At 47.5% G+C, this 26544-nt stretch overlaps 1 protein-coding gene across 1 annotated transcript in view; it reads right to left on the minus strand.

Annotated features, from left to right (window-relative positions):
* The window catches only part of LOC144094880 (neprilysin-1-like), a 79631-nt gene that overhangs the window by 46822 nt on the left and 6265 nt on the right, over positions 1-26544 (minus strand). Inside the window, exons 3-6 of the mRNA XM_077628754.1 lie at positions 24810-25129; positions 15351-15491; positions 11882-12049; positions 1237-1399 (exon numbers count right to left, since the gene is read on the minus strand). Of these exons, the coding sequence (XP_077484880.1) occupies positions 1237-1399; positions 11882-12049; positions 15351-15491; positions 24810-24905 (568 nt within the window). The 5' untranslated portion in view covers positions 24906-25129. The remainder of the gene's footprint in view (positions 1-1236; positions 1400-11881; positions 12050-15350; positions 15492-24809; positions 25130-26544) is intronic.

The raw sequence follows: 26544 nt of genomic DNA on the forward strand, positions 1-26544 counted from the left end.
CTTATGTGGTACAACGCTTTCTAATTACACGCACTCATTGGCATTCACCGGAACGCATTCTAGACCACGCCACATACCACAAGAAACAAAGGGTCTCCTTTAATCAGGTTGTACAAACGTACCTGGAGGGCAGGGGAATTGCGCGTATGATGGGCTCAATTGCGAACTAATTAGCACAATTTTGATTTGAGAATATTTAGTTTACTTTTCATTCTTACCTGTCATAATGGCATTCAGGCATGCTACAACCTTCTAATAAAAATTTAACTGAAGTTTTGTATATTTTAATTCCGCAGCTCACCGTGCTTGGGTACGACGCTCTCGAGTAATCGGGATATTCTGGACATGCAAACGCCAACAAATACGTCGGCTTCTTCGCTGAAAAGGAGCTTAACGCTGTCGCGCAATATTGTCTCCTAAAGGCGGCACTATCCGAACTGAACATGACAAAGCGTTCTAAGCGAGTACCGGCTTGAGTTAAGTGTATAGTGTCGCTGAGAACGTCTGCTCATTGCCTTGCATTGATTTTTTTTTTCGTCGCTGGCCAGATGTTCCAGTTGCCTTTGAGCCCCATTAAACGTGATGGGAGTTGTGATCATCGAAAATCAAACTATATTAGCGTTTGCGCGTTATTTCCTATTCACGCGGATGCTGATAATGCGGTATTTTAGACGTGGCTCGAAGCATACGTTCGTCACACGAATTTCATGGTGTAGGTAAAAATAATAAAGTGACTGCGTTAGGGTTCCCGGTGTAGATATAATCCGCCGTCGTCCGTTTCATCGTCGGTAGGACGACTCCCAGGGATATATGAATGTTAAGCAGTGAATGACCAATTCTGCACATAAGGGCATTAACGCAGTAACTTCTGCGCCATGCCCTTAAGGCGATGATTTAGTGTCTCCACAAATTCTCTAGCGTTATAGTCGGGTACAACTCAAGAATGCAGCCACTTTTTTTCTGTCAAAAGATCCCCTTCCAGCCAATGGCGTAGGCCCTATTCTCATAAACCCGCTAGCTTGACAATGCAAGGAGCGATGCCACAATGGGAGATGGGTCTATTGCGGACCACAAAGAGAAGGGATTATCCTCTTTCATCTACCATTAGAGGCTTTGTCACACTATAGCAGTGTCATGAGAATAGGCCGACGCCATTGGCTGGAAGGCGGTCTATCTCGCTCTGAGGGAAGTGATGGGATGAGGCAGCTTGTTACTGGCTATTACGGAAATACTCACCGTCTCTTTCGGCTTCCACAATATGCGTGCTCAGTGTAGCGGAGTCGAGGTTCGGGTCGTAGAGATTGATCAGGCTCGCATAGAACTCCGCTTGGAGCTGATAGTCCCTAAAAGCGTTGTAATTGTTTATAATCCACGTTTCGTCCAGTGGGAAGAAGCGCATCTGGGATATAGCAGGAAGAAAAACATTTAGCTGCAGGCGTCCGCGTTGCTCTAAGTTAGATGGCTGTGGTATTCTAGGCAACGAAAAAACATACAGATCAAGCACATTGCAGGAGTGTACAGCATCAAAAGTACACCAGGATTTTCTTCACAAAATCAGATGCCTTCCAATTGGCCAGAGTATCTGCCCAAGAAGAAAAGAATCGGCTCTGGACCTCGCCTTCACATTGTCACCGATTTCTCCACTCAATCGATCAACGTCTCAAATATAGACTGACTACCACCCACTCTTGTACGCCATCCGGAAAACATCGTCCCAATCTGAGCGCCGCATTCGCAAACAGCCGGCTGTACCGTTAAGGACAGGTAGGCAGACCGCAGTGCGACAACTGCGGCTTTATAGAAACGGTGCGGTATATTCTGTTTGAATGCCAGGAATATTGCTTAGAACGTGCGCACTATGAACACTGTATGGAGCCACATCAGATACATGCAATGAACGTTTTCTTTGCCCATTTAGACGATGTTGGTCTACTGCGTCGACAAGCTCAAATATTTAACTCCGTAGATCTCACCACTATGGACTCTTGCATTTCCCCAATTAATATTCATAGCGGCTCGTTCATATACCCCTGCCAAAATTCAATGCACATTTTTTTTAAATTTTTATCAGTAGATTTTTACATTTCATTTCTTTATTTCATTCCTCGCGCCTTTTCCTTCTGTGTTTCTACCCCCAATTCACTTCCCTACGCACAGCAGCATGTGAGTGAATTTTAAGGCGAAAGCCTTTCTTGTCTCGATGTGTGCGCGCAAGACCTGTCCGTAGGAAACGTGTAGAAATGCCTGCTTCACTTGTCAATCAGGCGAAAGGAAATTAAAATGAATTTGAAACAAAAAAAAACAGAAAAATAAACGAACAAGAAAATAAAATAAAAATAATGAAAGGAAACGAAAAACACAACAAAAAATACAGGGAACAAAAATAAGAATAAAAGACAAAAATAAAAATATCGAAAATAAAGGAGAAAGATGAAAAATGGAGCGAGAAAGAGAGGACAGGGAAAGGATTTCACATTTTCGCTCATGAGCAGACTTAAGTGCAATCCTAAATTTTCCTGCTGGCTAAACTCTGTGCTTTTCAACGAACGGTTTTTCTCTCTGTTCCAACAGGAGCTCTTCAGAGGACACGCTCTGAGGGCATCATCGTAACTCTAACAACGACTTCAAAACAAGAATTATCTACAATCGTTACACAGTACGTCACGGAGCTGCTTAGTGTCGACAATGTAGATACCCAAGGTGTTTCACATAGGTGGAATTACGCAGCTCGAGATACAAGGGTGGACACTCCTATGCGTAATGTTTTCTGCAGACTATTATGTATGCGGATTATGGAGCCATTCTCTTCTCTAGTCAGGAACTTAATATAATCTAAATGCACGCTATGAGTGATTTTCTCTGATTTGCCAGTGGTTTGGACAAAATAAATTAACACTACACACCTCAAAGACTAAATACATTGTTTTCTCCAGTTCATATAGAAACTCAAACAGCTTAACTGAGTTAGGAAGAGAAACAAACCCCCTCGAACGCTTCGGTCAACAGGTATATTCTGGTGTAACTCAAGATTGAGCTTTAAATTCCATTCCTCACATAATTTGTGTAAGCCGTAAATCGAGACGGGCTTGCTTTCTCCTGATGAAAGCTAGAAAGTTATTTTCGCTTTGCACATTGAAATTTTTGTATCATTGCCTTTTTCTAAACAATATGACTTAACGTCTAGAGTATTGCGGACTTACGTATAACAAGCACTTAAACCAAATGGTCGTGTAACGAAAAAAGAGCCCTTCGTATAAAAACAGATAGTAAACACACGGAGAGATCCGCTTCGTTTTTTGTGACTTAGGCATTATACCCTTCTTTGCTACGCGGGATTTCAAACTTGCTTGAGCGGCTACAAACATACTAAACTATACCGTGCTACTGTCACCATCTGTCTTCATTTACCGATATCGTCCAACTTATTTTAATTGTTGTTTTAACCATCCAGTTGTTAACAATGTGTGGGGTAAAAGAACTATTGCCTGTGCCACTGCTATAATTTGGAATCAACCGCCTGCTAATTTAATTATAGTTTCGTATTCAATCGCCGGAATATTCAAATTTCCGAAGTAATCAATAATCGACTCCATTATTAGACAGTGTTTTTGTTGAATGCATATCATTTTTTTTTGTTCTCGACGCTATTGTATAATTTGTTGAGTATATCGCTTTCCTTTTTACATAACTATGCATAACTGTTGTACATGAATCTGGTGTATAATACTGAGTTGTCTCGCTACAATTATTTCAGCATTTTTTGCTTGGGCCCAAGTCTTACAGAGAAGGCTAAGGGCCCAAATGATTCGCATGTATTTTTTACTAACCGCGTGAATAAAACTGATTTGATTCATTGATTGCTTTAAAGATTCATAGATTTTATTGATTTGGTTCATTGACTCATTGAAGTACGGCACCAGTGTCCATATCTTTCCCACGCGCCACGGTTAAAAACGTCGTTTCGCCTCACAGGCCTACAAGACGACTATGACGCCACACTATTTTAGTCACATCGACGACAGAGCGACCACCTCAAACATTATACAGGGCGTTTCTTGTAAGACTAAACAATTTTTAAAAATAGGCTTTTTGATTTAGAAGAGCATTTTTTTTGGGTTATCATTGTCAGCGCTGTAGTACATCTGAATTGTTAGAGTTTCGAAAACGCGGTTACCCTCGGCGGTGTGGACCAAGAAAATTTGGCCACATCGTGCCAAAATACACGAGCTTTCGAGAAGCTTGCAGGCAAAGCAACCTCTCCAGCGCACGAAACTCATTGGAAACAGTCTATATTTATGGGGTCAGAGAGCCGAGGGTGACCGTGTTTTTTAAATTATAAAAAAATATGGACATTTCTGACGGTATGCCGCACGCCGCTCAATAATTACGGAGCCTAACAGTAACAGTAAAAAGTTAACTATTCAATATTAGTTAACCAGCCTGCTTAAGAACTTCATAACTGTATTCTGGTGTACTACACCCCTGACCTTGTTCTGTCGGAAAAGCGCTCTGCTAACACAAAAAAGTATATTTTTAAAGCCTATGTAAAGTCTTTGGTGAACACATTGTATAATGTGGACTACCATACTGTTCTTTTAGATGTTCTATTTGCGTCGTTCAGGAAAAGCGTCAGAAAGTCGCTGTGTTGTGACATGCAAGACGCACATTGAAATGATGATAAGACAAATCCTAGCCACTCTAGCGTGTTAAGAGTTTTCTCAAGCTGAAGCAGGAGCGCTCTATAGCGGCGCAAAATGACGCACATCGCGAGGAAAACGTGCGAAAAATTGTGGTGCTGTGAGCAGCAGGGTACAATATGTTGCTACATATATGTGCAGAGTATCGAGTACCTATCATGAAGCGGTGTTGAGTTGCCTCAGCCATTCCACTAAGTTTTAGTAATGGACCCGTGTTAAAGGCAAAAAAGAATCGACCATGAGTTTATTTTCTTTACTGGAAATTGATCCACTGTTACGAGTTATTGTTAACCAGTGTTAGTCTACTAAACCTGTTAAAGTGTTTAAATAATGTTAGCCTGCATTGCACTAAACCAACCAATAGGAAACATTTCTCATGGCAGGAAAAGGCTCGCTTTTGTCTTCTAAAACTTTGGTTATCAAGGTAAATTTTTGTTTTCAAACTTGGTGATGTTTCGGCTTATTTGCACGCGTCAAACTAGTGATTATCAACGGGAAAGACTGTAGGAATAAATCCGCGTTACCTTAATGAAACGTCAATACGTGAAATTTTTTGCCTAATGTCTCAGTCAAAATGCGAATGCCACAATCGGATTGGAACTCACATTTCATTGAATGAACTATGTAGCCACAAGCATACGCTGACGGGACACGATCTAGAAAATAGACCTAGCCATATTCGTTTTCTTTTCGAGACTTAAGACGTATTTATTTTAAATGGTGTATTGATTCATGCTATATTCGTATGTATTTCTTTCAAATAATCACATACATCTGGTTTGTCTTTGTAATCTTCACAAATTTTTATTTTTAAGATTGTTATAGATACGGTGGTCTAGTCTGTGTAGGTAAATTTACAGCAAGGGGGTCATTATGCACGTGATAGAGCTCAAGTAATGTGGAAATAATTTAATAAATTTGACTGATAAAGTTTTTAATTTTTTTTCTTGAAAGACGCAAAGTTATACAATGAAATTCGGGACTGACAACATAGAAGACCAGCCTAGTTTCAAATTTTCTGTACCTGCTGTGGGGTTCGAAATATCGAAGGTGAAAAATGTGCCTTTGATAGCGTATTTAGTCGCATTTCCGCGTTCCGTATTGACGAAATGGCATCGCTTGTACTTTGTACTTCTAAAGCGGCAAATAAACATGCAGCTCGTGAAATTTATGATGTAGAAGCAGTTAGCGTGATTTCACCGACAATACCAAGCGCAGAAACGCTAATTTAAAATGTGCAACAAAGAAAAGCCAACTATACGAGCTCTCGAAAGCTTATATTTACGCTCGATATTTACGGCCACAGTGCCGACACAGAAAATTTAAAACTCCTCTCGTCTTCAATTTTCATGGCCTCAAGTTTCGCAATGTATTCATGCGCCCTGCAATCAAAAGTTTAAATATAATTAGTTGACTGTAGATACTTAATAGTCATTAAGTGGGCTTTGTGATATGCATAATGCCTGCCTTGCAGCACATTCCACATGCACGGACCGCAGTCATGTATCTCTAACGGTTTTGTAGAGAAAGCTGCATTGGCCAGGAACTCGCAGTTTCGCCGTGCTCGTATTCCCACCGTGGTCGCACCGCAGCACGTGACGAACGACGTGACTGGTCATGTGGCCAACCGCGTGACGAACCACGTGACGAACTAGCCAGACAACCAGGCTAACCTGGACTTGCAATCAAGATTAACCAAGACTAACCAAGCTATGCCTTACATTTCGCTACGTATATCCTGGCATAGCCGAGCTAAGCCACTGCGAATTTCTTGAAATGAAGATCTGTAAATATATATAAAAAAATTGGCTGTGGTTTAGCTATGGTTAAACCTGGTAGGTAGCGAGAGCTACAGGCAATGACTACGTTTAGGTTTAGCTGTGGTTAAGCGATGTAATGCTACTGATGATTTACTTGGCTAATCTTTGTCTATGCTGGTTTCGTTCCAACGCTGAAGTCTAGCTTCCTTCAGAGACGCCAAACTCGGCGCGTCTTCTTCTACCGTCGCGGATTCACTGTCGGAGGCTAAGCGAGCTCTTCTAGCTGCGTCGTCATCACGACGCTTATCGAGACGTTTGACACGCTCTTCTTCGGTCTCTTCGATGCGCCGTCTTGTCCTTGTTTCGTTCCGACGCCGAAGTCTGGCTTCTTTCATCCTAGCCTACTCATCGTACTCCATAACGGCGGATGCACAAGGCAGCGTTTCTTCGGTGTTGCGTCAGCGTGTCGGCTGCTGGCGTCGCCAGAGGCGAAATTTCGGCGCTTGGAGCGAGGCGACGCAGGGAGACGCAGATATTTGGCGATGCCAGATCTCGGCGTCGGCGCCGGAAATACCTTGTAGGTGGGGATTGGTTGGCCCAAAGCCGCGGCCCGTTTCTGCGAAGGCAGCAGCGTCCCTTCTGTGCTCTTGCTATTGTCCCCCTTGCACCCGCCTAAGGTTCCCGTCGCCGCTGAATGGGACGATTATCTACGGACAGGGAATAATTGAGAGGCTTTGCCGACGATGTGTCTCCACGCCCATCTGAAGACGCCAGTTCGTATGCCCTCCTGCGTGCTCCGAGCGACGACGCCGGTAGACGAGACGCTGACGCGACGCCGAACAAACGCTGCGGCTCGCCTACCGCTCCGCCGAACCGTATGTGTATACACACTACGAGGGACCCTCTCCCTCTACTACGCATGCGCACAACTGGCGAGGCGAGCGGCGTCTGCTCCACGATATATCCACGGCGAGTGCAACGGTGGAGGGACGGCGCCAGATGACGCCGAGCGCTGCGACCACGGACGAGGTGGAACCACGGCTAAAGTGCGACCATGCTGAAGAGGCGAAGCGGCTGCCGTAATGTAACTCGCAGATATATGTTGTAGTTAAAGACGGTTGTGATCAAAATAGGAAATAAACTGCCTTCGAGCCGAAATGGTATACATGATTTTGCACCTCCCTGAAATTTTTTTTTGTCTGGGCCGTGGCGTATTGAGCGGGATCGGACACAACCAACTCTCAGCACTTATGCCTGATCTCACTCGTTTCATAGTTCTCAGCACTTATGCCTGATCTCATTCGTTTCATAGTGCGCACAGCTTCTGAATCCAAACAGTTGTCAAGCATTAAACAAATTGGAGATACAACCACGGCCAATTTCTGGTGGTCAGTAGCTGAAGGCACGCACCACGGCGCCACGGCGCCATGTTTGTGTGGTCGACACTCGGCCCAAGCGGCCGCGATTTGGTAGCGGTGCTTGCGAAAAATGCCGGATATTGTGGCATGCCAGTGGACAATGATGAATCCTGGATGATCGAACTCCGGAGCACTTGACTACGGCGTTCCTGACGTCCCGTGTGCACCTCCGGGACGTTAGAACCCTCCGTACCACACCGTACAAATCAATGAAGGTGCTACTTGTCAGCTGGGTAGTCAACGGACTTCAGGTCTCCCAATAACGTCCCTGTCTTGATGAAACCACAACAGGAACCGTTTGCTCGTGCGATAAGTTTACAGTAAAGTACAACAGTGAGCAGGAACTTGGTTTGTTAGTCTCTAGCCGGTTCCGACTGCTACTTCGCACCTAACCAAGGAGTACCATTAATCCTGTGTGTGCATCCGGGGCATGAGACACCGATTCATTGTAGTTTTCACGTTTTCTTCCCATTTAATGGTTTGCAGCGTCGCATGCGTTAAGTGCGCAATAAATGAGGTGCCTGGAACATGAACGACCAAACAGTGTAGGCTATGCCGTTTGTTCACGATCAGAGTGAGTCAAAACCCAGCATCTTTCATTGAAAACAAAATGTTTACGCTGCTGGGCTTCTTTCCGTCACGCAAGCGGCGTTTCGCTCGTGGTCGATAATCAGGACGCTTTTCCTACTGGGGCTAAGGAAATGGAAATGGTGTAACAAGCATCCATGCTGCAAATTTTCCTTTTTTGCTCTTAATCGTCTTTGCTATCCAAGCAGTGCTTTTTGTTGCGCCAGCCAGGCAGCCAGCTCGGCTCGTCGCGTGGTCGCACTTCAGCCGTAAGGCGTGTCCCATGAACGACCTTGAGCCGCAGTTGCCTAGCAACACCGCAGCCGCGCTCCAACAGATGGAGCTGCTGTCGACGCCGCTGCCGTCGCCGCTCGCTCCACCAGATGTGCTCCACTGGGGTAGAGGGAGAGGAGGTGTCGCTTCGCGGGGAGGGGGTATATACAGTATTGAGCGTTTTTATCGCTGACACTTTCAAAAATTTCCCCGCCTCAACCGCTGGCTCGTTTGCGGTGAAACTGCACACAGAGCTTGCGTATTATGGTAACTTTTGTATCGTAGCAAGTTTGACAATGGTACTTACTTAGTTCAGGCGCACATGATGCGAAAACGTAAGCGTCTACGAGAGGTCGGCGAGCCAAAACCCGCAGACGACGCTTTTTCGCTGAGAACCGGCAGTGGCACCATCTGTTTTGGGCAGTGGAAACCGTCCCGACAAGGCCGCCGAGGCGAGCATTGCAAACAATATTCTTTAAAAGGTAAAGCCTCGTTAAATCATTTGTTCTGATATTTTTCCGCTTAATTAGTCGAAAATGTTGTAAGCGCTTCAGTAGAAGCAGACGAAACGACAGGAACGGCATAATCAAACGGCCCGCGCTCCTTGCAACGCTCTCCTCGACGGCCTTGTCCTGACGCTTTGCGCTACCGCAAACAGATGGCGCCACTGCCGCCCTTCAGCGAAAAAGCGTCGTCGGCGGGTTTTGGTTGCCGATCTCTACGTAGACGATTATGTTTTCGCATCATGCACGGCTCAACTCAGTAAGTACCATTGTCAAACTTCCTACGATACAAAAGTTACCATAATACGCAATCTCTGTGTGCAGTTTTACCGCAAACGAGCCAGCGGTTGAGGCGGGGAAATTTTTTAAAGTGTCAGCGATAAAAATGCACAATACTGTATATGTGCTTCGCCTCAGTGGATCCTAGACGTTATGGAGAGCGCGAGAGAGAGGCAACAACGACAGCACGAAGCGAGGAAGAGACAACGCGCTCAAGAGACGGCAGAAGAACGCGCTGCACGACTCGAAAAGCGTCGTAACGAAGGTGCGGCTAGAAGAAGTCGTGTCACGTCCCGGAGTGACTCTTCAACTGCGGAAGAGACCGGTTTGAGTTCTCGAGAGCGTCGGAATGAGACGCTGCGTAGACGACGTGCCGAGGAAACGAAGTTTTTTTTTGTGATAGTTTGTGATAGTCCTTCGTATTGTGTCCCGTTTGTGTTGCGCTGAGAGCGAAAATGAACACTTACCAACTCGCCCAAATTTCCGCCTTGAGGAAACGAAGCTTTCGCAATTCAACTAGGGTTAACCAGAGGTAAGCCACAGCCATTTTTTTTCTGATGACCGCCTTCAAGCTGTACATACAAAACGATCGAGATTGACGCTTCTCTGGTACCTCGAATTTTCAACGTAACAAATATTGCGTGCAAGAAACGCGATAGTACATTAAGCAGGCGCCGCCTTCTCCGCCTTCTACTTATGCCGGAACCGACTAAACTCATTGCTGCGTTTCATAGGTGCCCTGGAGTACTCGAACGCCTCAAGGATTCAGCATTCTGAGGTTCATTAAAGAGCCCGAGAACAAGCAATATCGACCTCATTATAGCTGTCGTTCTTTAGCATAGTTTTATAATGCTATTCACGAATGTGACAACATAAACCTCTTCGTTGCATTCTCCAACGCATCAGTGCCAACGATCAGCAGAACTTTCGAAGAAGAGTGTAGCTGCGTACCCTCGCTGCTACCTTAACAAAACGTATGCTCCTCTTGTTAGGCTTAGGAATGGTTGAATCACTAAACGCGCTCATTAAGTGTGGATACCTATCACTCGTTCCTCGTGATGTAAAGAATAAAAAAAGCAAAATTGCAATGCACACACTGCAATGAACGCACACGGCAACGCAGAAATTACGAAGAGTTTGCTTGAAAGAAAGCGACTCCGTTTGGACATGCGAAGCCATTTTGAGGAATAATATATACCTGGAGCATCCTTACGCTGTATGTGGATTCGTCCAATATACCAGTAGGTTACGGGTGAAAACATAAGTTTTCAACTTCCAGAAAAGGCATAACAGTCACAGCCCAAACCAAAGCAGTAATGACGTTCGGAACCCGTGTGGATGCCTTGTTTACAATGTGGCTAATAGGACAAGCAGTCAAAATTTAAATACGCAGTCTATGGCGTAATATTTGCATGCAGATGGGTGGTATCGCTCTTGCGTCGGGTTAATTGCATCAGACGTCGTATGAATGAATGATAACTCGAGTTCAAGACACGCAATCAAGTTACGCTTTTTGAAGAAAATTGCTGTGTTGTCGCAGTCTTGGTTGCAGTATTGGCTCCAGTTCGATAGAAAAAAACTGCGCCCAGTCTACATCAGCGAAAGAGGAAAATTCAAGAGAAGAATCAAGGTCCATAAACGCGATCTTCGATGCTAGATACTGGCTTCCAGTACAATTTGCTAGCAAGGGCACGAGAACGGTCATGGCATCAGCTGGCAAAACGCTGGAAAGAGCACAACTTGACAAGTAGTTTGCTCTAGTCGTCATTCATCCAGTAAACAAGCAGCCAGTACAGATTCCGCAACGTAACTTTGATTTTGACCTGGTGAGTAACAGTTTTTTTCAACTAATGCCTGACGAGATGAACGTGCGTCGAACCGCTGAATAAATTTTAATCTTATTCGCCATTTCAAACAAGCAACCGGGCCGAGTCTACCTAATGTCCGCGTGTACCGTTACATTCAGTCAACTTGGGACTTTGGAACAAATCAGGAGCGCGGATTTCTGCACGTGGAGCCTGTTCACAGAGGCCAAGGTTAAAACAAAGTTAAATGATGTAGTAGAGAATAAATGAATGGAAAAAGGTTAGCTGATTTCATGAAGTCCAGTAGAGAACGATGGTACGGTCCCTGCGTCCAGGCAATGCATGAAGCAGGGTAGCAGGTCTTTCACGAAGCAACCCTGCTTCATACATTGCCTGGACGCAGGGACCGTACCATCGTTCTCTACTGGACTTCATCAAATCAGCTAATCTTTTTCCATTCATTTCATCTCTACTACATCATTCATCACACCTTCACCCATCATTGATGCCCTGGGGCAATAAATTTCGCTTTAAAAAAAAGTTAAAACAGCTTTCGTAAAAGACTGGAAGCTTACGCACCACCAGAAAAAATTCTGAGCCGTTGAAGTAGTTGAGATACATTATTGCTGGCAGTCCATACACCAAGGTCAGCTGCACCATCCGGTCCACAACGTCGAAGTCCGGGTCGAAAGGCATGTTCGAGATGTCTAAGTCCAGGGCACGAAAGAACGGCTTGAGGGATTCTACCTGCGCATGAGTTAGCAAGAAAACCACGTAAGAGCAAGTAGTCTTGAATCCATGCCTCTGTATTTCTCTAATGCGTCAGGTATAAAGCGAGTAGGCTCAGCCTGCACCTGTGCACCCGAAAAAGGAAGCTTCTTCCTGCTACAGGAAGCATTCAATGCTAGTTGCGATTTTCGCTACTTTTGCCGTGTGCCCAATGAAAATAATATGTCGACCGGAAGGAGCACGGCTTATGTAGTCAGCCAAAGCAGAGCAAAGCTTGTTTTTGAAAATGCGAAAAGCACAGAGGGAAACGTGAGAAGTGATTGCTTGAGTTGCGCTTGCGACGGCGAACAGAAAGTTGGAAACTTAAAAAAAAGAAAGGAATAGCTCTTCTTGGCGGCCAAGCGCCCACCGTGCCATCCGGATGCCAGACTTCGATGTGTTCCTAGTTAGTATGTGTTCCTAGTTAGCACCATGCCGTTAACAAAAGTCTTGCACAGAACTGCACGGGAAAATGTTCAGCAGGCACAACTGCTACACTATTTGGTTTTGATATCAAGTCTTCTTATGTACGCCCTTAATGGCCCTTCTTTTCTTTTGGCCAAATGTCCAAATTTTCTTATCCCGGCAATATCAAGTAAATGTTTGAGACAAAAGGGAGGGAGATATGTGATTATAATCGTTGTGGCCATCTTTAAGGTTTTGTATACGTTCGTCCTACCCCGCACATGCAAAATGTAAGACTTATTCTCAATAAAATTGTAATACTAACTCCCACTCTATGCAACCTGAGGTGACCAATATCTAGAAATCGCGGTCCAACAATACGAGGCGATACATACAGCAGAAATTATTCGTATAAGTGCGAAGCTTTTCGCTTGAATGATATCTACCCGGAAAAGCTTTGGCAAATTGCAACACCCAGAGAGATTTGAAGCAGCGGCTGTGAAAACGAGCCAGCCTCGTTTCGCATTGCTCTAGACAGCCTGCTGCGTTAAGTGTTGTGAGTGGCAAGCTTTCGCGTTGTGCTTCAAATCATCGTCTTCCGATCGTTGTTCATCCGCTCGTTTCGCGTCCTGAATGTTTCTTCAGGCAACCGAAGAATGGAGGAGCACTATGCCACCTCACTATGCCACAGCGAGAGACTATGAGCATGCCCCCGCAATATAGAGGCGAAGGAGACAGCGCGCATAGTGCAGCTAAAGAAGGATGCCCAGGGCGGAGGCTCCTGAAGCACACTGTGAAAGTTTTTACACCCTTAAAGGTGTAACTCCCTTGTCTCATGGCGAACGCCGTTTGATCGTCTTCACCAACCCGTCGTTAAGGGTGTCACGAACATTTTTGTGGAGTTAGTATCTTCTTGAGCTCTCTAACATTTTTCATGTACACCATAAATGTTTTTATGAAAAACCTACAGAGTGTTAGCCCTAGGACACGTTTATTACACCTTTTAGAGTGCAAAGAACTTTTGAGTGGAGCCAAGATCATTCACGCGGTCTAGCTCGTAGAGCACATGAGTGTCAAGGAGGCGCATGCTTAGCAGCAAAATCTTGCACAACGTCAAGCCTATCCTTAAGTGTACAAGAGAGCGCATTAGAGACATCTCCCGCGCATATACTCATTTTTCATAGATTCTTATAGTGCGGGCAGTCCTCACACCACTACAGGCGCAGTTGTGCAGCGGTTAAGCCACCGGTGCGGCTTGTGAGACCCAGGCAGCTCGTTCCGACATCCCGAAAGGATCAGTTTTGTGCATCCAGTTCTTCGACACGCTGTCTGCGTCTCGACTATTGAGCTGATGCGCGATGTTACGGTGGCACGCTGAAACTAGGTCAATTTACTTCATACAATTTCATCGCCACCTGCCATCGGCAACTCGGTGGGTAGGTCGTTACCAGCCCCACGTGTCCGGTGGGTTACCTGCCTTTTTTTAAACACGGATGGACAAATTTTGGCTTTTCTAGTACACAGGACCTCTAGAAATATCGCATTAAAAAAAACCTGGACACTACCCGGGCGCGGACTTTTCCAGTCCAGAACATTTCGTGCAACGCTTTTCAGGCTTACATCTGCCCCCGACAGTTAGGTAGGCTACAAAGCTTTTTATTGCGACCAGAATAATTCCGGCCAGGCGCTGAACACTACAGCTAATAAAGCTGCCTGATGAACGTTGACAGTAGTTAAGGGAGGCTCCTAGATAACGAAGCTAAGCCTTGCGGCCTACGGCGTTTGAACTTTAGTAGCGTTTTCTTGTATAAGGAATACTGCGGATATGGAGTGAGTTGTGATATCTTGATATACTATTGTCGTGAATCTTTGAAGTGTTTGTTCATTCTTCAAAGCTGCCGGCATAGCACATTACCTCTTTGTTTGTGATGCAAGACGCGACCAGATTTATCTCGATTGATCGCATCCAGGTGGAGCCGATTTTACGTTGGTACAGAATGTTGTAGTTACTTTGCAAGCTTTATCTCGAAAGTTCGCTATCAGCCTTAAATTGAGCACGGCCGAGAGCAGCGGCCATACTGCTCGACGACCGCCGAGCACGCTTGTTGCTACGCCGAGTCATTCAGTTCTTTGAGTGCGCGCACAAGTCCGCCTAATAAGGAGTTTCGTTTCCGAACCATTTTCGCTCTCTTCCTGCAGGCCGGACTGCCTTCACTGTTACGTGACAATATTCCGTTCCGACGATATTGCGATGACATCTCGTACTCCTAAGAGGCAGCGAAGGCAAAACGCGTCGCCTAACATATATTCAAAACCAGTTCACAGTTTTAAAAATGTACGCCTATTTGATGGACAAAAGCGCAATTTTTAATTAATTGATAGCTCCAGTCAAGAAGAATGAGCCTTCGCTTTCCATTGTTTAGTGCCGCGCTTGTCGAAACAAATAGACAAATTGCGCGAGATCTACGTTTCACCGCACGATTACCCCCCTTTGACGTCGTCGAGTTATCAGCCACGGTGTCCGCACGCATGTATGCGCGTATGAGTCACGCCGTAAACGAAAATGCAATGAAGTGAAAAGGAAGGAACCTAGACGTATTACCTGGCGCTGCACTGCGCAGATGAAGACGTTCACGAATCTTCGCCAGGCAGTGTGCTGCCTTTTTTTTTAGCAAAAAATATTGCCGTCCCTATCTTGTCTTTCGTCTCATGGTGGCAAAGCAAGTTAAGTTGAGCGATGCCTGGAATCCCGTAACGCAATTAGGTATTCTGAAGCTGGAGCGCTTTTATTTTCCTACAATTCTCAGCCTCTTCTGAAAGCTGGAAGCCCTTCGGGACAGCGCAATGCAGTAGTTCATGTGTTAAATACTCGTACCTGAGAGTTGTTGGGACTGGAGCCCAAGCGAATGCACGCCTTGAACATGGCTGCACCCTTTTGAGCAGCATTCTGACCACTGGGAGGGAATCCAGTCCTCAAGAGCTCTTCACGGTTCTCTTTTTCTATGCGATATTGCAGCTGGAAGGATAAGAAGAAAAGTATGAGCAGTGAGGGCATCTCATGGTGCGGAGCTATGTCTTCAGTCTAGGTGGTGTTCTTTTTTTTTTTTTGCTGGGACGATAGGCTATTGCCTTTCCCTTTGCTACCGCACACGCCTCTCGCTCTTGAAGTGTTTAAAAGTGACAGGCGCTTACAAGGAAAATCGTGTTTCGTGTATTTAATCGGCGTAAATTCTGACCTCCGTCGAAGTACGATCCCTGGTTGCCTTGTTCAGAACTAGATAGACAGCTAACTAGATAGACGGTGCTCTACAGAACAGAGGTGACAACATTCACGTGCCAATTGCCCTTAACACCGTTGTATACAGGTCAGTATACAGATAAGTCTGCTACTTAAATAAAAAATCAACTCCCTTGACCGGAGACAGCAAAGAACGTGCACATATATTCGCATTCATCACCTGGATTCAAAATTGGTTGTAATCAAGTGCAGTAAAAGCTTGAAATCGACTCATTATTTTATTTGCCATAAAACCATGTTTCCACAAGTTCTGTACCTTTGTTTTTCGCAGTGAAGCTTTAAAAAATATAAAATACATTAGGACATGAACATTGTATGCACACGCAGTGAGAGATCTATTGCGGAGTGTTTTATTCCGGCATTCAACATGGCTAGGAGACATGGCCATTATGTTTCGAAATAAATGAGTGCACACACACGAGACAGGACATGAAAAGAGACACACATAGGTGCAAAACGTCGGCATTTTGAGTGAATTCCAACTGGCCGAAAATGCAACGCTTCTAAACAATATTTCAATACTGGCTCAAGTTTTAACCGCATTAGGTTCTAACCTTTATTATAACGATCGTTTCGATCTATTATCGTATGTTGGAGAGCCCCGCTTGTAGAAACCAGATCCCGAAGAAGTCATTTTCAAAAACTTAGTTATTATTCAAAAACGATTACATGCTTTCAGTCTATTGTAATCTCACAAGCGTACCTTATGAACCTCCGAGAAAAAAAATTGGCGGTGGTTTAGCTCTGGCTAAGCCTGGAGTGACGCGATAGCTACACCTGGCCGAGTGGAAATTGCTCAGTTGAATTGCAAAGTTTGCAAATTCAGTCTTTCGCCGCTTCGTTTCACTGGGCGTTCTTTCTTCATCCTCGTCCGACTTGACACGGAGCATGTGCACAGCTCTTGCAGTTCGGTTTCAACTGCTCCGCACCACGTGGCTGGTCACGTGACCAACCACGTGATGGTGGCTGCGCCGCCACCGTCACGTGCCGCCGCCACGCTGAAGGCTCGAAATGCTACCGTAGTGTATCCTACAAAAGAAGAACCAGCTAAGAGAGTCCGGCCACAAGTCCTATTTTTGAGATGTATATACACCTCTGACAATGCGCATAATTACAACGCACATCATTCTTTCACGGCGTTTGTGAGAAGCGTCAGTTGTTCAGCATAAGTGTCGCTGCAAGTCAGATTACTCAATGGCTCCCGTGTATCACATTTTCGAATAAATATTTGTGAAAGGTTGCCGAGACAAACAGCATTCCAAGTTGGTAGCGTTCTCGAAACCAACTTCCTCCTCTTAGCGGCAAAATACAGCCAAAGTTTGTCAAACTTCATCGCGATATTGCTATTTTTGATCTGAATATGCTTTCCTTGGCACACACATTTAATGAAACATACGCCATAAAAACATGCATGTTCATGAAGGCGTAGACATCCCTAGCACTGAACGTTGAGAAGGAAAAGAAAACACGCCATAATTTTTAATTTGGCATCCTTGGGAACATCCTGAGGTAAAACATCTACGCAGTAACTTTGGTAATCCGAACTTTTGATTCGTAAGAAATCGCTCATTGTCATGAAAAACCTTTTTACGACATCCTGAACGTTTTTTTTCGTTGCTACTACCTTCCAGAACACAGGTTTGCTGTCAGTTTCATTTCGAACAACTGACGTGTAGCCTCGAAGGAGGATCCAAAGAAAAAAATACTCCCAAGCATGAAACACATGTGAATTTTACACGGTGTTTCACATAAGCCTTTACACAATTTTTAGAAACAGGATTTCTGAAATATAAGAGCGCTTTTTTCGACATAGCACTGCCGGCGTAGTATATTAATGAACATTAATGTAGTACATTAGAACACAGCTAAGACGCGGTAACTAGCCGGCTGTTTTAACTAATATTAAATAGTTAGTTTTTATTTAGTACTGTTAGGCTCCTTAATGGTTTGGAGGCTTGTAACCCACCTTTAGTAATATCCATATCAGTTTTTTGAATTTCGAAATCGCGGTTACCCTCGACGCTGTGGCTGTACAAATTTGGGCTATGTCGACCAGTTAAGGCCACTGGAGAGGTAACTTTGCCTGCAAGCTCTTCCAAAGCGCATGTATGTTTTTTGGCGAGACCTAGCCAAAACTTCTTGGGCCACAGCGTCCATATGGATATTACTTACGGTGGGCTACGCGCAATTAAATAATTAAGGAGCCCTGAAGTAATAGTTAAAAAGTTAACTATTTATTATTAATTACCCGCCTGCTAGTTAGCACGTCTTAGCTGTATTCCAATGTACCACAGTGCTGACAACGCCATGTCGAAAAAAACCGGTGCTCTAACTCAAAAAGCCTGTTTTAAAAAATTGCTTCGTCTTAGGTGAAACACCCTGTATAGAGGAGAGAGACTCTTACCCTGCGGTGTGAGTAAGTTTCTTTCACTTTGACCATAATAGCTTTTACGGTGGACGGCATATTTTGGAAAGCTTTTTAGGAAATGCAGTGAGAAAAGGTCACGAGGGAAAAGGTTAGGTCCAATCGGTGGACACTGTTCGGCTTGTGTGGTAGCAAAAACAACCGCCACCATATTCTCAAGCGATCGGTGCCAAATATCTTGTTGCAAGCAATTAGTAAGAGCTCTTTTCTTAGCCTCATTTTTTTTAGTGAAAGCGACATTACGGTAGCATTTCGATCCTTCAGCGTGGCGGTGGCACCGCCACGTGGTTGGTCGCGTGACCAGCCACATGGTGCGGAGCAGCTGCTGCTGCCTGCGGCGTGGCGCGCCGGCGAAACCGAGCTGCCACAGCTGTGCGCATGCGCCGTGTCAAGTGGGACGAAGATGAAGAAGGAATGCCCAGAGAAACGGAGCGGCGAAAGACTGACTTTGCAATTGGAATGACCAAGTTCCACCCAGCGAGCTGTAGCTATCGCGTCACTCTACGTTTAACCAGAGCTGAACCACAGCCAATTTTTTCGGCGGTGTAGACAGTAGAACTGATACCTGCGTGAGTTTTCTGTGTTGATGCATAGTGCATGCGGTGATTGCTTTCTCCTATATTCGATTATATACTTTACCATTATGGGTGTGCATTATTATAGTGCTCAGGGAGGTACACGTGTACGAAAAAATGAAGTTTGCACCACCTCTGTTTAACTGAATGTTTTATTATTCGTTAGTTTTGCTTGAATATTTTTATTTACACAACAATTGGATAAGTATGTGTATATATAAAAATATGACTTAAGCAGACCCTCCTTTTATGGACAGCAGACGCAAATGGCACCAAAAAACTAAGGCCTAAAAAAATTAAAACAATATTGTCGCCGACAAACGTAGGGCGGCACGAAAAAAAAGGGCTTTTGTTAATCCGAAGGCCAGAAAACCCAGCAGCGCGCGTTCGAACGGGAACGTCCTCTTCTTCGCTCCCACACGAGCCCAGTCATGCCGCTCGGCCGCATGGCGGCGCTCGCAGTGTGGCATTGCCCCCCTCCTCTCAAGAGGCATCGCCTCGATGCCTCCGGCAAGGGGGATAAAGAGTGGGGAGGCACCGAAAGTGCGATGGCGTGTGGCGGCAGCACTGAATGTGAACTCCGGGAGGGGCTAACGGGCGTAATACGGTTTCATGCGGGACACGTGGACGACTTCAGACTTGGGCGGGCGAGAAGACCGGACAACTCCTTGCGGGTACACTTCATAGTTCACATCGCTGAGTTGACGTAGCACCTCGTAGGGACCGAAGTAGCGCCGCAGAAGCTTTTCAGAGCGACCGCGCACACGTATAGGGCTCCATACCCAGACGTGCTCGCCGGGTTGGTAAATCACCTCCCTGTGGCGGAGGTTGTAACGCCGGGCGTCAGTTGTCTGCTGGTGGCGAATGCGTTGTCGAGCAAGGTGGCGAGCGGCTTCTGCATCGCGAACGAATTGGTCAGCGCCTGGGGCAGACGAGGGGGTACAATCCGGGAGCAGCATGGCGTCAAGCATGGTCAGGGCATCTCGGCCATACACCAAACGGAAGGGGGTGAAGCGCGTCGTTTCTTGGAGGGCGGTGTTGTACGCAAACGTGATGTAGGGAAGTATTTCGTCCCAGTTGCGATGGTCAGCGTCGACATACATAGACATCATATCTGTGATGGTCTTGTTCAGCCTCTCAGTAAGTCCATTCGTTTGAGGATGGTAAGCAGTAGTTTTTCTATGACTGGTGCCACTAAGCCGGAGGACCTCGTGTGTAAGAGCCGACGTAAACGCGGTTCCCCGGTCAGTTAATACAACCACGGGGGCGCCGTGGCGAAGCACGATGTGGTGAACAAAGAACTGTGCAATTTCAGCCGCGGTGCCACGGGGAAGAGCCTTGGTTTCACAATAGCGGCTTAGGTAGTCCGTGGCAACAACAATATACCGGTTTCCCATGGAGGATACCGGGAATGGGCCCAGTAAGTCCATGCCGACTTGTTGGAATGGGATTTGCGGTGGATCAATTGGCTTCAGAAGACCGGCCGGTTTTGTCGGTGGTACCTTCCGTCGTTGACACTCACGGCAGGTTCGAACGTAGCGTTGGACGACCGCAGCAAGCCGTGGCCAATAGTACTTGTGGCGGAGGCGTCCCAATGTTCTGGAAAAACCGAGGTGGCCAGAAGAAATGTCGTCGTGGCATGCAGCGAGAACTTCCTGACGAAGTGCGGTTGGGACAACGAGGAGATACGCAGTTTCGGTCGGGCCGTAGTTTTTCTTGTAGAGGACTCCATCTATTAAGCAATACGACAAAAGTCCGCGAGAGAAGAGTCTGGGCGGAGACGGAGCGGTTCCTTCGAGGTACTCGATTAGAGGCAGCAGTTCGCAGTCGGCCCTCTGGTGGTGGGCAAGGTCGGATGTGGTGACAGCGCCGAGGAAAGCAGAATCGTCGTCGGACTCATCTGGTGGGCACGGAAGAGGAGCTCGGGAGATACAGTCTGCATCGCTATGTTGCCGACCCGACTTATACACGATGGTGACGTCGAACTCTTGCAACCGAAGGCTCCACCGTGCAAGTCGCCCCGATGGATCTTTGAGGTTCGCAAGCCAGCACAAGGAGTGATGATCGCTGACGACTCGAAACGGGCGGCCGTACAGGTATGGGCGAAATTTTGTGATTGCCCACACAACAGCGAGACACTCCTTTTCCGTTGTGGAATAATTCACTTCGGAACGGGACAAAGTGCGAATTGCGTATGCGATCACGCGTTCCACACCGTCTTGCCACTGCACAATCACCGCACCGAGGCCCACATTGCTGGCATCTGTGTGCAGTTCCGTGTCGGCCTGCTCGTCGAAGTGGGCAAGGATAGGCGTAGATTGGAGGCGGGCCTTAAGCTCTATGAAAGCTTTTTCCTAATCTTGGCCCCAGAAAAAGGGTTCAGAGACTTTTGTCAGGCGAGTCAGCGGCTCTGCGAGCTTGGAGAAGTTTTGAACGAACCTTCGATAATAGGCGCAAAGCCCCAGGAAACGCCGCAAGCTTCGTTTATCTGTTGGCTGGGGAAATGCAGCAATGGCGGCGGTCTTTTCTGGGTCGGGGCTAACGCCCTGAGCGCTCACAATGTGGCCAAGAAACTTGAGCTCCTGAAATGCGAAGTGGCACTTTTCAGGCTTGAGAGACAGACCCGCAGAACGAATTGCTTCGAAGACGGCACGCAAACGTTTCAGGTGCTCCTCGAACGTGTCGGAGAAAATCACGACGTCTTCGAGATAGACAAGGCAGGACTGCCACTTCAGGTCAGTTAATACGGTGTCCATCATACGTTGGAACGTCGCAGGGGCTGAACACAAGCCGAAAGGAAGCACCTTAAATTCGTACAGTCCGTCAGGAGTAACGAAGGCGGTCTTTTCTCGGTCACATTCGTCGACCTCGATTTGCCAATAACCGCTACGAAGGTCGAGTGACGAAAAGTAGGTAGCATGGCGGAGGCGGTCTAATGAGTCATCAATGCGCGGCAGTGGATAGACATCTTTTTTGGTAACGTTATTGAGGCGTCTATAATCTACACAGAACCGTAGGCTGCCGTCCTTCTTTGCGACGAGGACAACAGGTGACGCCCAGGGGCTCGTCGATGGTTGTATGACGTCGTCGTGGAGCATTTCGGCAACTTGGCGGCGGATAGCATCGCGCTCCTTCGACGAAACACGATAAGGACGCTGACATAGCGGTCTCTGGTCACTGTCGACGATAATACGGTGCTTAGTTATTGGCGTCTGGCGAACCTTGGATGTTGATGCAAAACAGTCGCGGAAAGAGTCAATAAGGCTTTCCACGCGGCGTTTCTGATTGGTCAGAAGGTCAGGGTTCACGTCGGTCCTAATGGCTGTTGCAGTGTCCTGTTCGGCTATTTCGGGAGCCGTTGTTGATAAGGCACATTGGCCGGCATGTTCGCCAAGTTCTTCAAAATGGGCAATCACCGTGTTTTTCGTCAAATGTTGGGGTTCACAACTAAAGTTTGTCACTAAGAGCGTGGTACGCGCGTGAACAAGGTCGACAAGGGCGCGAGCAACGCAAACTTGCCGAGACAGTAGCAGCGACATATTCGCTTCGGCAATGCCCCGAGTACCGGAGCTGGTATCACACTGGACTGTGACAAACTTGCTTGCTCTCGGCGGTATCGTTGTGTGGTCATCAGAGATGTGTAATGGTGCTCTGTGCGGCTCGGGGTCGGTATCAACGGCTCGCTGTGTCGAAAACGATACCAATTGCTCATGCAGGTTGATGACCGCCCCATACTCTTTAAGGAAGTCCATGCCGAGAATCAGTTCTTTAGAGCACTCTCGTAGCACGGCGAAGGAGCCTGTGAAAGTTGCACCGCGGATCTTTATACGGCTGGTGCAGACGCCAACCGGCGTTACCACATGGCAACCAGCTGTGCGTATCTGCGGCCCATGCCAAGGTGTTAGAACCTTTCTGAGGGTTGCGGCTAGGTTACTACTCATGACAGAAAAGTCGGCTCCGGTATCGACGAGTGCAGATACGTCATAGCCATCGGCGGCAACAAGAATTTCGGCGGCGGAAACAATTGTTTGACAATTTGTCGGCGAGGTTTTTGGTGCCGTCGTCGATGGGGTCGTCGCTGAGGTTGTCGGTGAGGTCGGCGGTGGGATCGTCTTTAAGGTCGGCGGGTGGGGTCGTCGCATAAAATCGTCGGATGGAGGCTGTTCACTGTCTGCGGCAGCGGCGGTCCTACCCCCAGAGGACGCCGTCTTCAGTTTTCCCGGCGTGGGGACGTACCTCTGAACTGGCCAGAGGATGACGGGCGGCCGGGCGAAGAGAACCGCCTTGGGGATGGCGATCGGGACTGGCGTCGCTGCGAGGTCGAAGATTGCACGTTTTCAGCCAAGTACTGTTCGATATCCCGTGGTCTTTCACCGTAGCGTGGTCGAGGTGAGTCAGGTGAAAACCCCCTTAAACCCATCCTGCGGTAGGGGCAGTGGCGAAGGATATGGCCAGGCTCTCCGCAGTGGTAACAGAGCGGCCGATTGTTTGGCGTACGCCAAACGTGCGCTTTGCTCACGGGGGGCCTGAACTCCTGCCGCACGGAGGGTGCTGTTGCGATTGGCTCCTGCAGGTATTGCACAGGAGCGATGGGGGAAAAAGCTCGCATCGCTGGCCCGGGACTTCGTAGCGCCTCGCTGTACGTCATAACGGAGGGCGCCAGGTGTGGAGCTGGGGGTGGCTGCACAACTCGTCGGATTTCTTCGCGGACCACGTCCGTAATGGCAGCGACGCTGACCTGTGGAGCTTCAAAGCGAAGTTTCGCCAGTTCCTCGCGCACCAGGCTTCTTACAAGTTCCCGAAGGTCCTCGGCGGGCAGCGACGTAGGCGTGTACTGGGACTGGGAAGAGGCTCCTACAGTAGCCTGACGTCCGAAGTGGGCGCCCCGTTCCTGTAAAGAGCGCTCGATACCCATTGCCTCGGACACTGTTCGTGGCGGGTCACGGACCAGTCCGGCAAACAGCTGCTCTTTTACGCCACGCATTAAGTGTCGTACCTTCTGGGCTTCGGGCATAGCAGGGTCGGCCCGGTTGAACAGTTGCGTCATGTCCTCGATGAACATCGCGACGCCCTCGTTCGGCTGCTGTGATCTCGAGCGCAGGGCGATTTCCGCTTTCTCTTTTCTTTCGCTGCTGGTAAATGTCGCTAGCAGCTCTCGACGAAAAGCCTCCCAGGTGGTAAAGGAAGCTTCGTGGTTCTCAAACCACGTTTCGGCCGAGTCCTGCAGCGCAAAGTAGACGTTGCGCAGCTTGCGCTCGCCGTCCCACTCATTGAAACTCGCCACTCGGTCAAAGCTGGCCAACCAGTCTTCGACGTCCTCGAACCTGTCCCCGTGGAACGGTGGCGGCGATCGAGGTGCGTGAAGGACAAATGGCGGGGCACTCCCGGAGTGCTGACTTGTCTGGCTAGCCGCGGTGGATGTGATGGCCCTTACCGGCGCTGTCAGTTGGCCGAACTCGGGTTGTAGGCCTCGCAGGCGGCGGCTCGCTTTATGGACGGGTGTTGTGTCCAAACGTCGCTGATCCGCGTCAGAGTTGCCCTCGGGGTGAGCGTTCATGGAACGATACCCAGCGGCTCCACCAAAATGTCGCCGACAAACGTAGGGCGGCACGAAAAAAAAGGGCTTTTGTTAATCCGAAGGCCAGAAAACCCAGCAGCGCGCGTTCGAACGGGAACGTCCTCTTCTTCGCTCCCACACGAGCCCAGTCATGCCGCTCGGCCGCATGGCGGCGCTCGCAGTGTGGCAATATATATATACTCTGTGATAATTGTAAAACACTACGGATTATTTTATGTGATGAATTATCGAACTACATAGCGAGCATTCAGAACGGTTCTTGCTGAGGAGGAAACACGCTACAAGAGAATGGCATTTCTCGGTCTAGTTGGTGTCATGGTGTGAGACGCACATAACACACTGCTGTGTTATCTGGTTGTGAGGGCCTCGGCGGAGACGGGATTCGATCAGAATTTATGACTGGCAGCAGCTAGAAAGAGCGTGCATTTCCGAGGAAAGTTAGTCGAGAAACTGCTCACCTGCCAAAAGGCGTTCCCGGGCCCTTGGAATGTGTGGCACACAAAGCCGTAGAAATCTTCGCACGGATCGTAGCTCCAGTTTAGCGCTGTGTTCATATATTCGGTGACAATCTGAATACCGGTAAGAGGGGCCTTTGTGGTAGTGGTCGTTCGTGTTGTTGTAGTGCGCGTTCGCTTTGTTGTAGTGCGTGTTCGCTTTGTTGTAGTGCGCGTTCGCTTCGTTATAGTGCGTGTTCGCTTCGTTATAGTGCGGGATCGCCTAGTCGTCGTACGGGTCTTTCTGCGTGGAGTCCGACTGGGTGGGAGTGGCCTCACGCCATCTGTGGAGAAGGAAACAAAACCAGTGTTGGTGGGCAAGAGAACGTGTCATATGCACTTGATCGCTTTACAGTTCCGCTTGTTGGGACTGTGAACGTAGACGGTATAAATAACACAAAATGCTGTGCACTCAGGAAACTCAGGAACCCGAATTGTTTTCTCGGCTGCATAAAATTAAATGACATAAGCGAGCCCAGAAATGCTGGACGAGGGTCTTTACTTCGCGCTGCGCTCAACAACAGCCACATGGAACTGAGCTGTCAAAAATTCCAGCGGGAGTTTTTAATGCAAAGCTCATCCCTTCCAATACGTTTGTTTACGGTATATAATATTGTTACGCGGCGGCCAGCCGAAGAATGAGGCAAGATTAACGATGGACAAGAGATGATTTAATGGCTGCTGGCCTAGCTCGAGCGCTCCGCCCGCAGAACTGCCACTTCCGCGCTAGGCCAGCGGGCATTGCCAGCTCTTTCTTCTTCGTCACAATATGTCAAACGTCGCGCAGCTGCTCGCACGCTACGACAGACACAGCAAAAAGAAAGGGGGGGGGGGCGGAGGTGAGAAGACTGGGGGTGCTTCAGAAGGTTTATATCGTACGAAATATCGGCGCTATTCCATGTGATGGCAGTGTCCATCTTATTAGTGATATTTTGCGGCGAGTAAAAAATGTATATAAACACAATCATCATATTTACGAATCTAACCGCCTTCGGTATTTTCTTATTCAACGAAAATGTCCGTTCTGCGAGAAACAAAAAGACAGCCCAAAGTGCGAAAACAAGCTAAGTCCGACAAGCCATCGAAAGAGAGACCGCCGGCCGCCATTTTGGGTGCGAGTCATCTCCAATAACCTGGAATAAACTGGATTAAACTCTCTTAACGAACTTCTTCCATTTTAACGGACATGAGAACCTCCTTCCTTACACACTCCTGATGACTTACCGATGGCATTGGCTGGCAATGTCCAGTAAAGTCTCTAGAACTCTGAAAGTATCGTAACCAGCCGGCGGTACGCGTGGCAACATGCAGCTATTGTTGCCACAGCTAGACCAGCGTTTCGAACGCGTTGTTTACTATGGGAAAAAAAAGTATGTTGGCTTTTCCTCAGCCACCATGTTGATCGCTTTTGCACATGAAATAATGTGTGAATGTCCTGGTATTTACGACGGCTTCAAAGTGCCCCACGAGAGCTGCGTAGCCAGTCGCTTTCAGTCTCTCTAGGCGTGCGATCAGAACTCAGGAAACAAGCTGGGTCTCACATTACACGCCCTTCTTGCGTCGATAATTATAACGCATTTGACGATGCCAGGTACCACCGAAACGTTCTTCTGAATTGGCTCGCAAATGAATGTTTGTGGGAGCTGGTAAACTACTTTTACGGCTGTCATGCCGCGTTCAAACGACAACTGTGGCGAAA

Source organism: Amblyomma americanum, chromosome 6 (assembly GCF_052857255.1).
Source record: "Amblyomma americanum isolate KBUSLIRL-KWMA chromosome 6, ASM5285725v1, whole genome shotgun sequence".
In the NCBI taxonomy this organism is placed as follows: domain Eukaryota; kingdom Metazoa; phylum Arthropoda; class Arachnida; order Ixodida; family Ixodidae; genus Amblyomma; species Amblyomma americanum.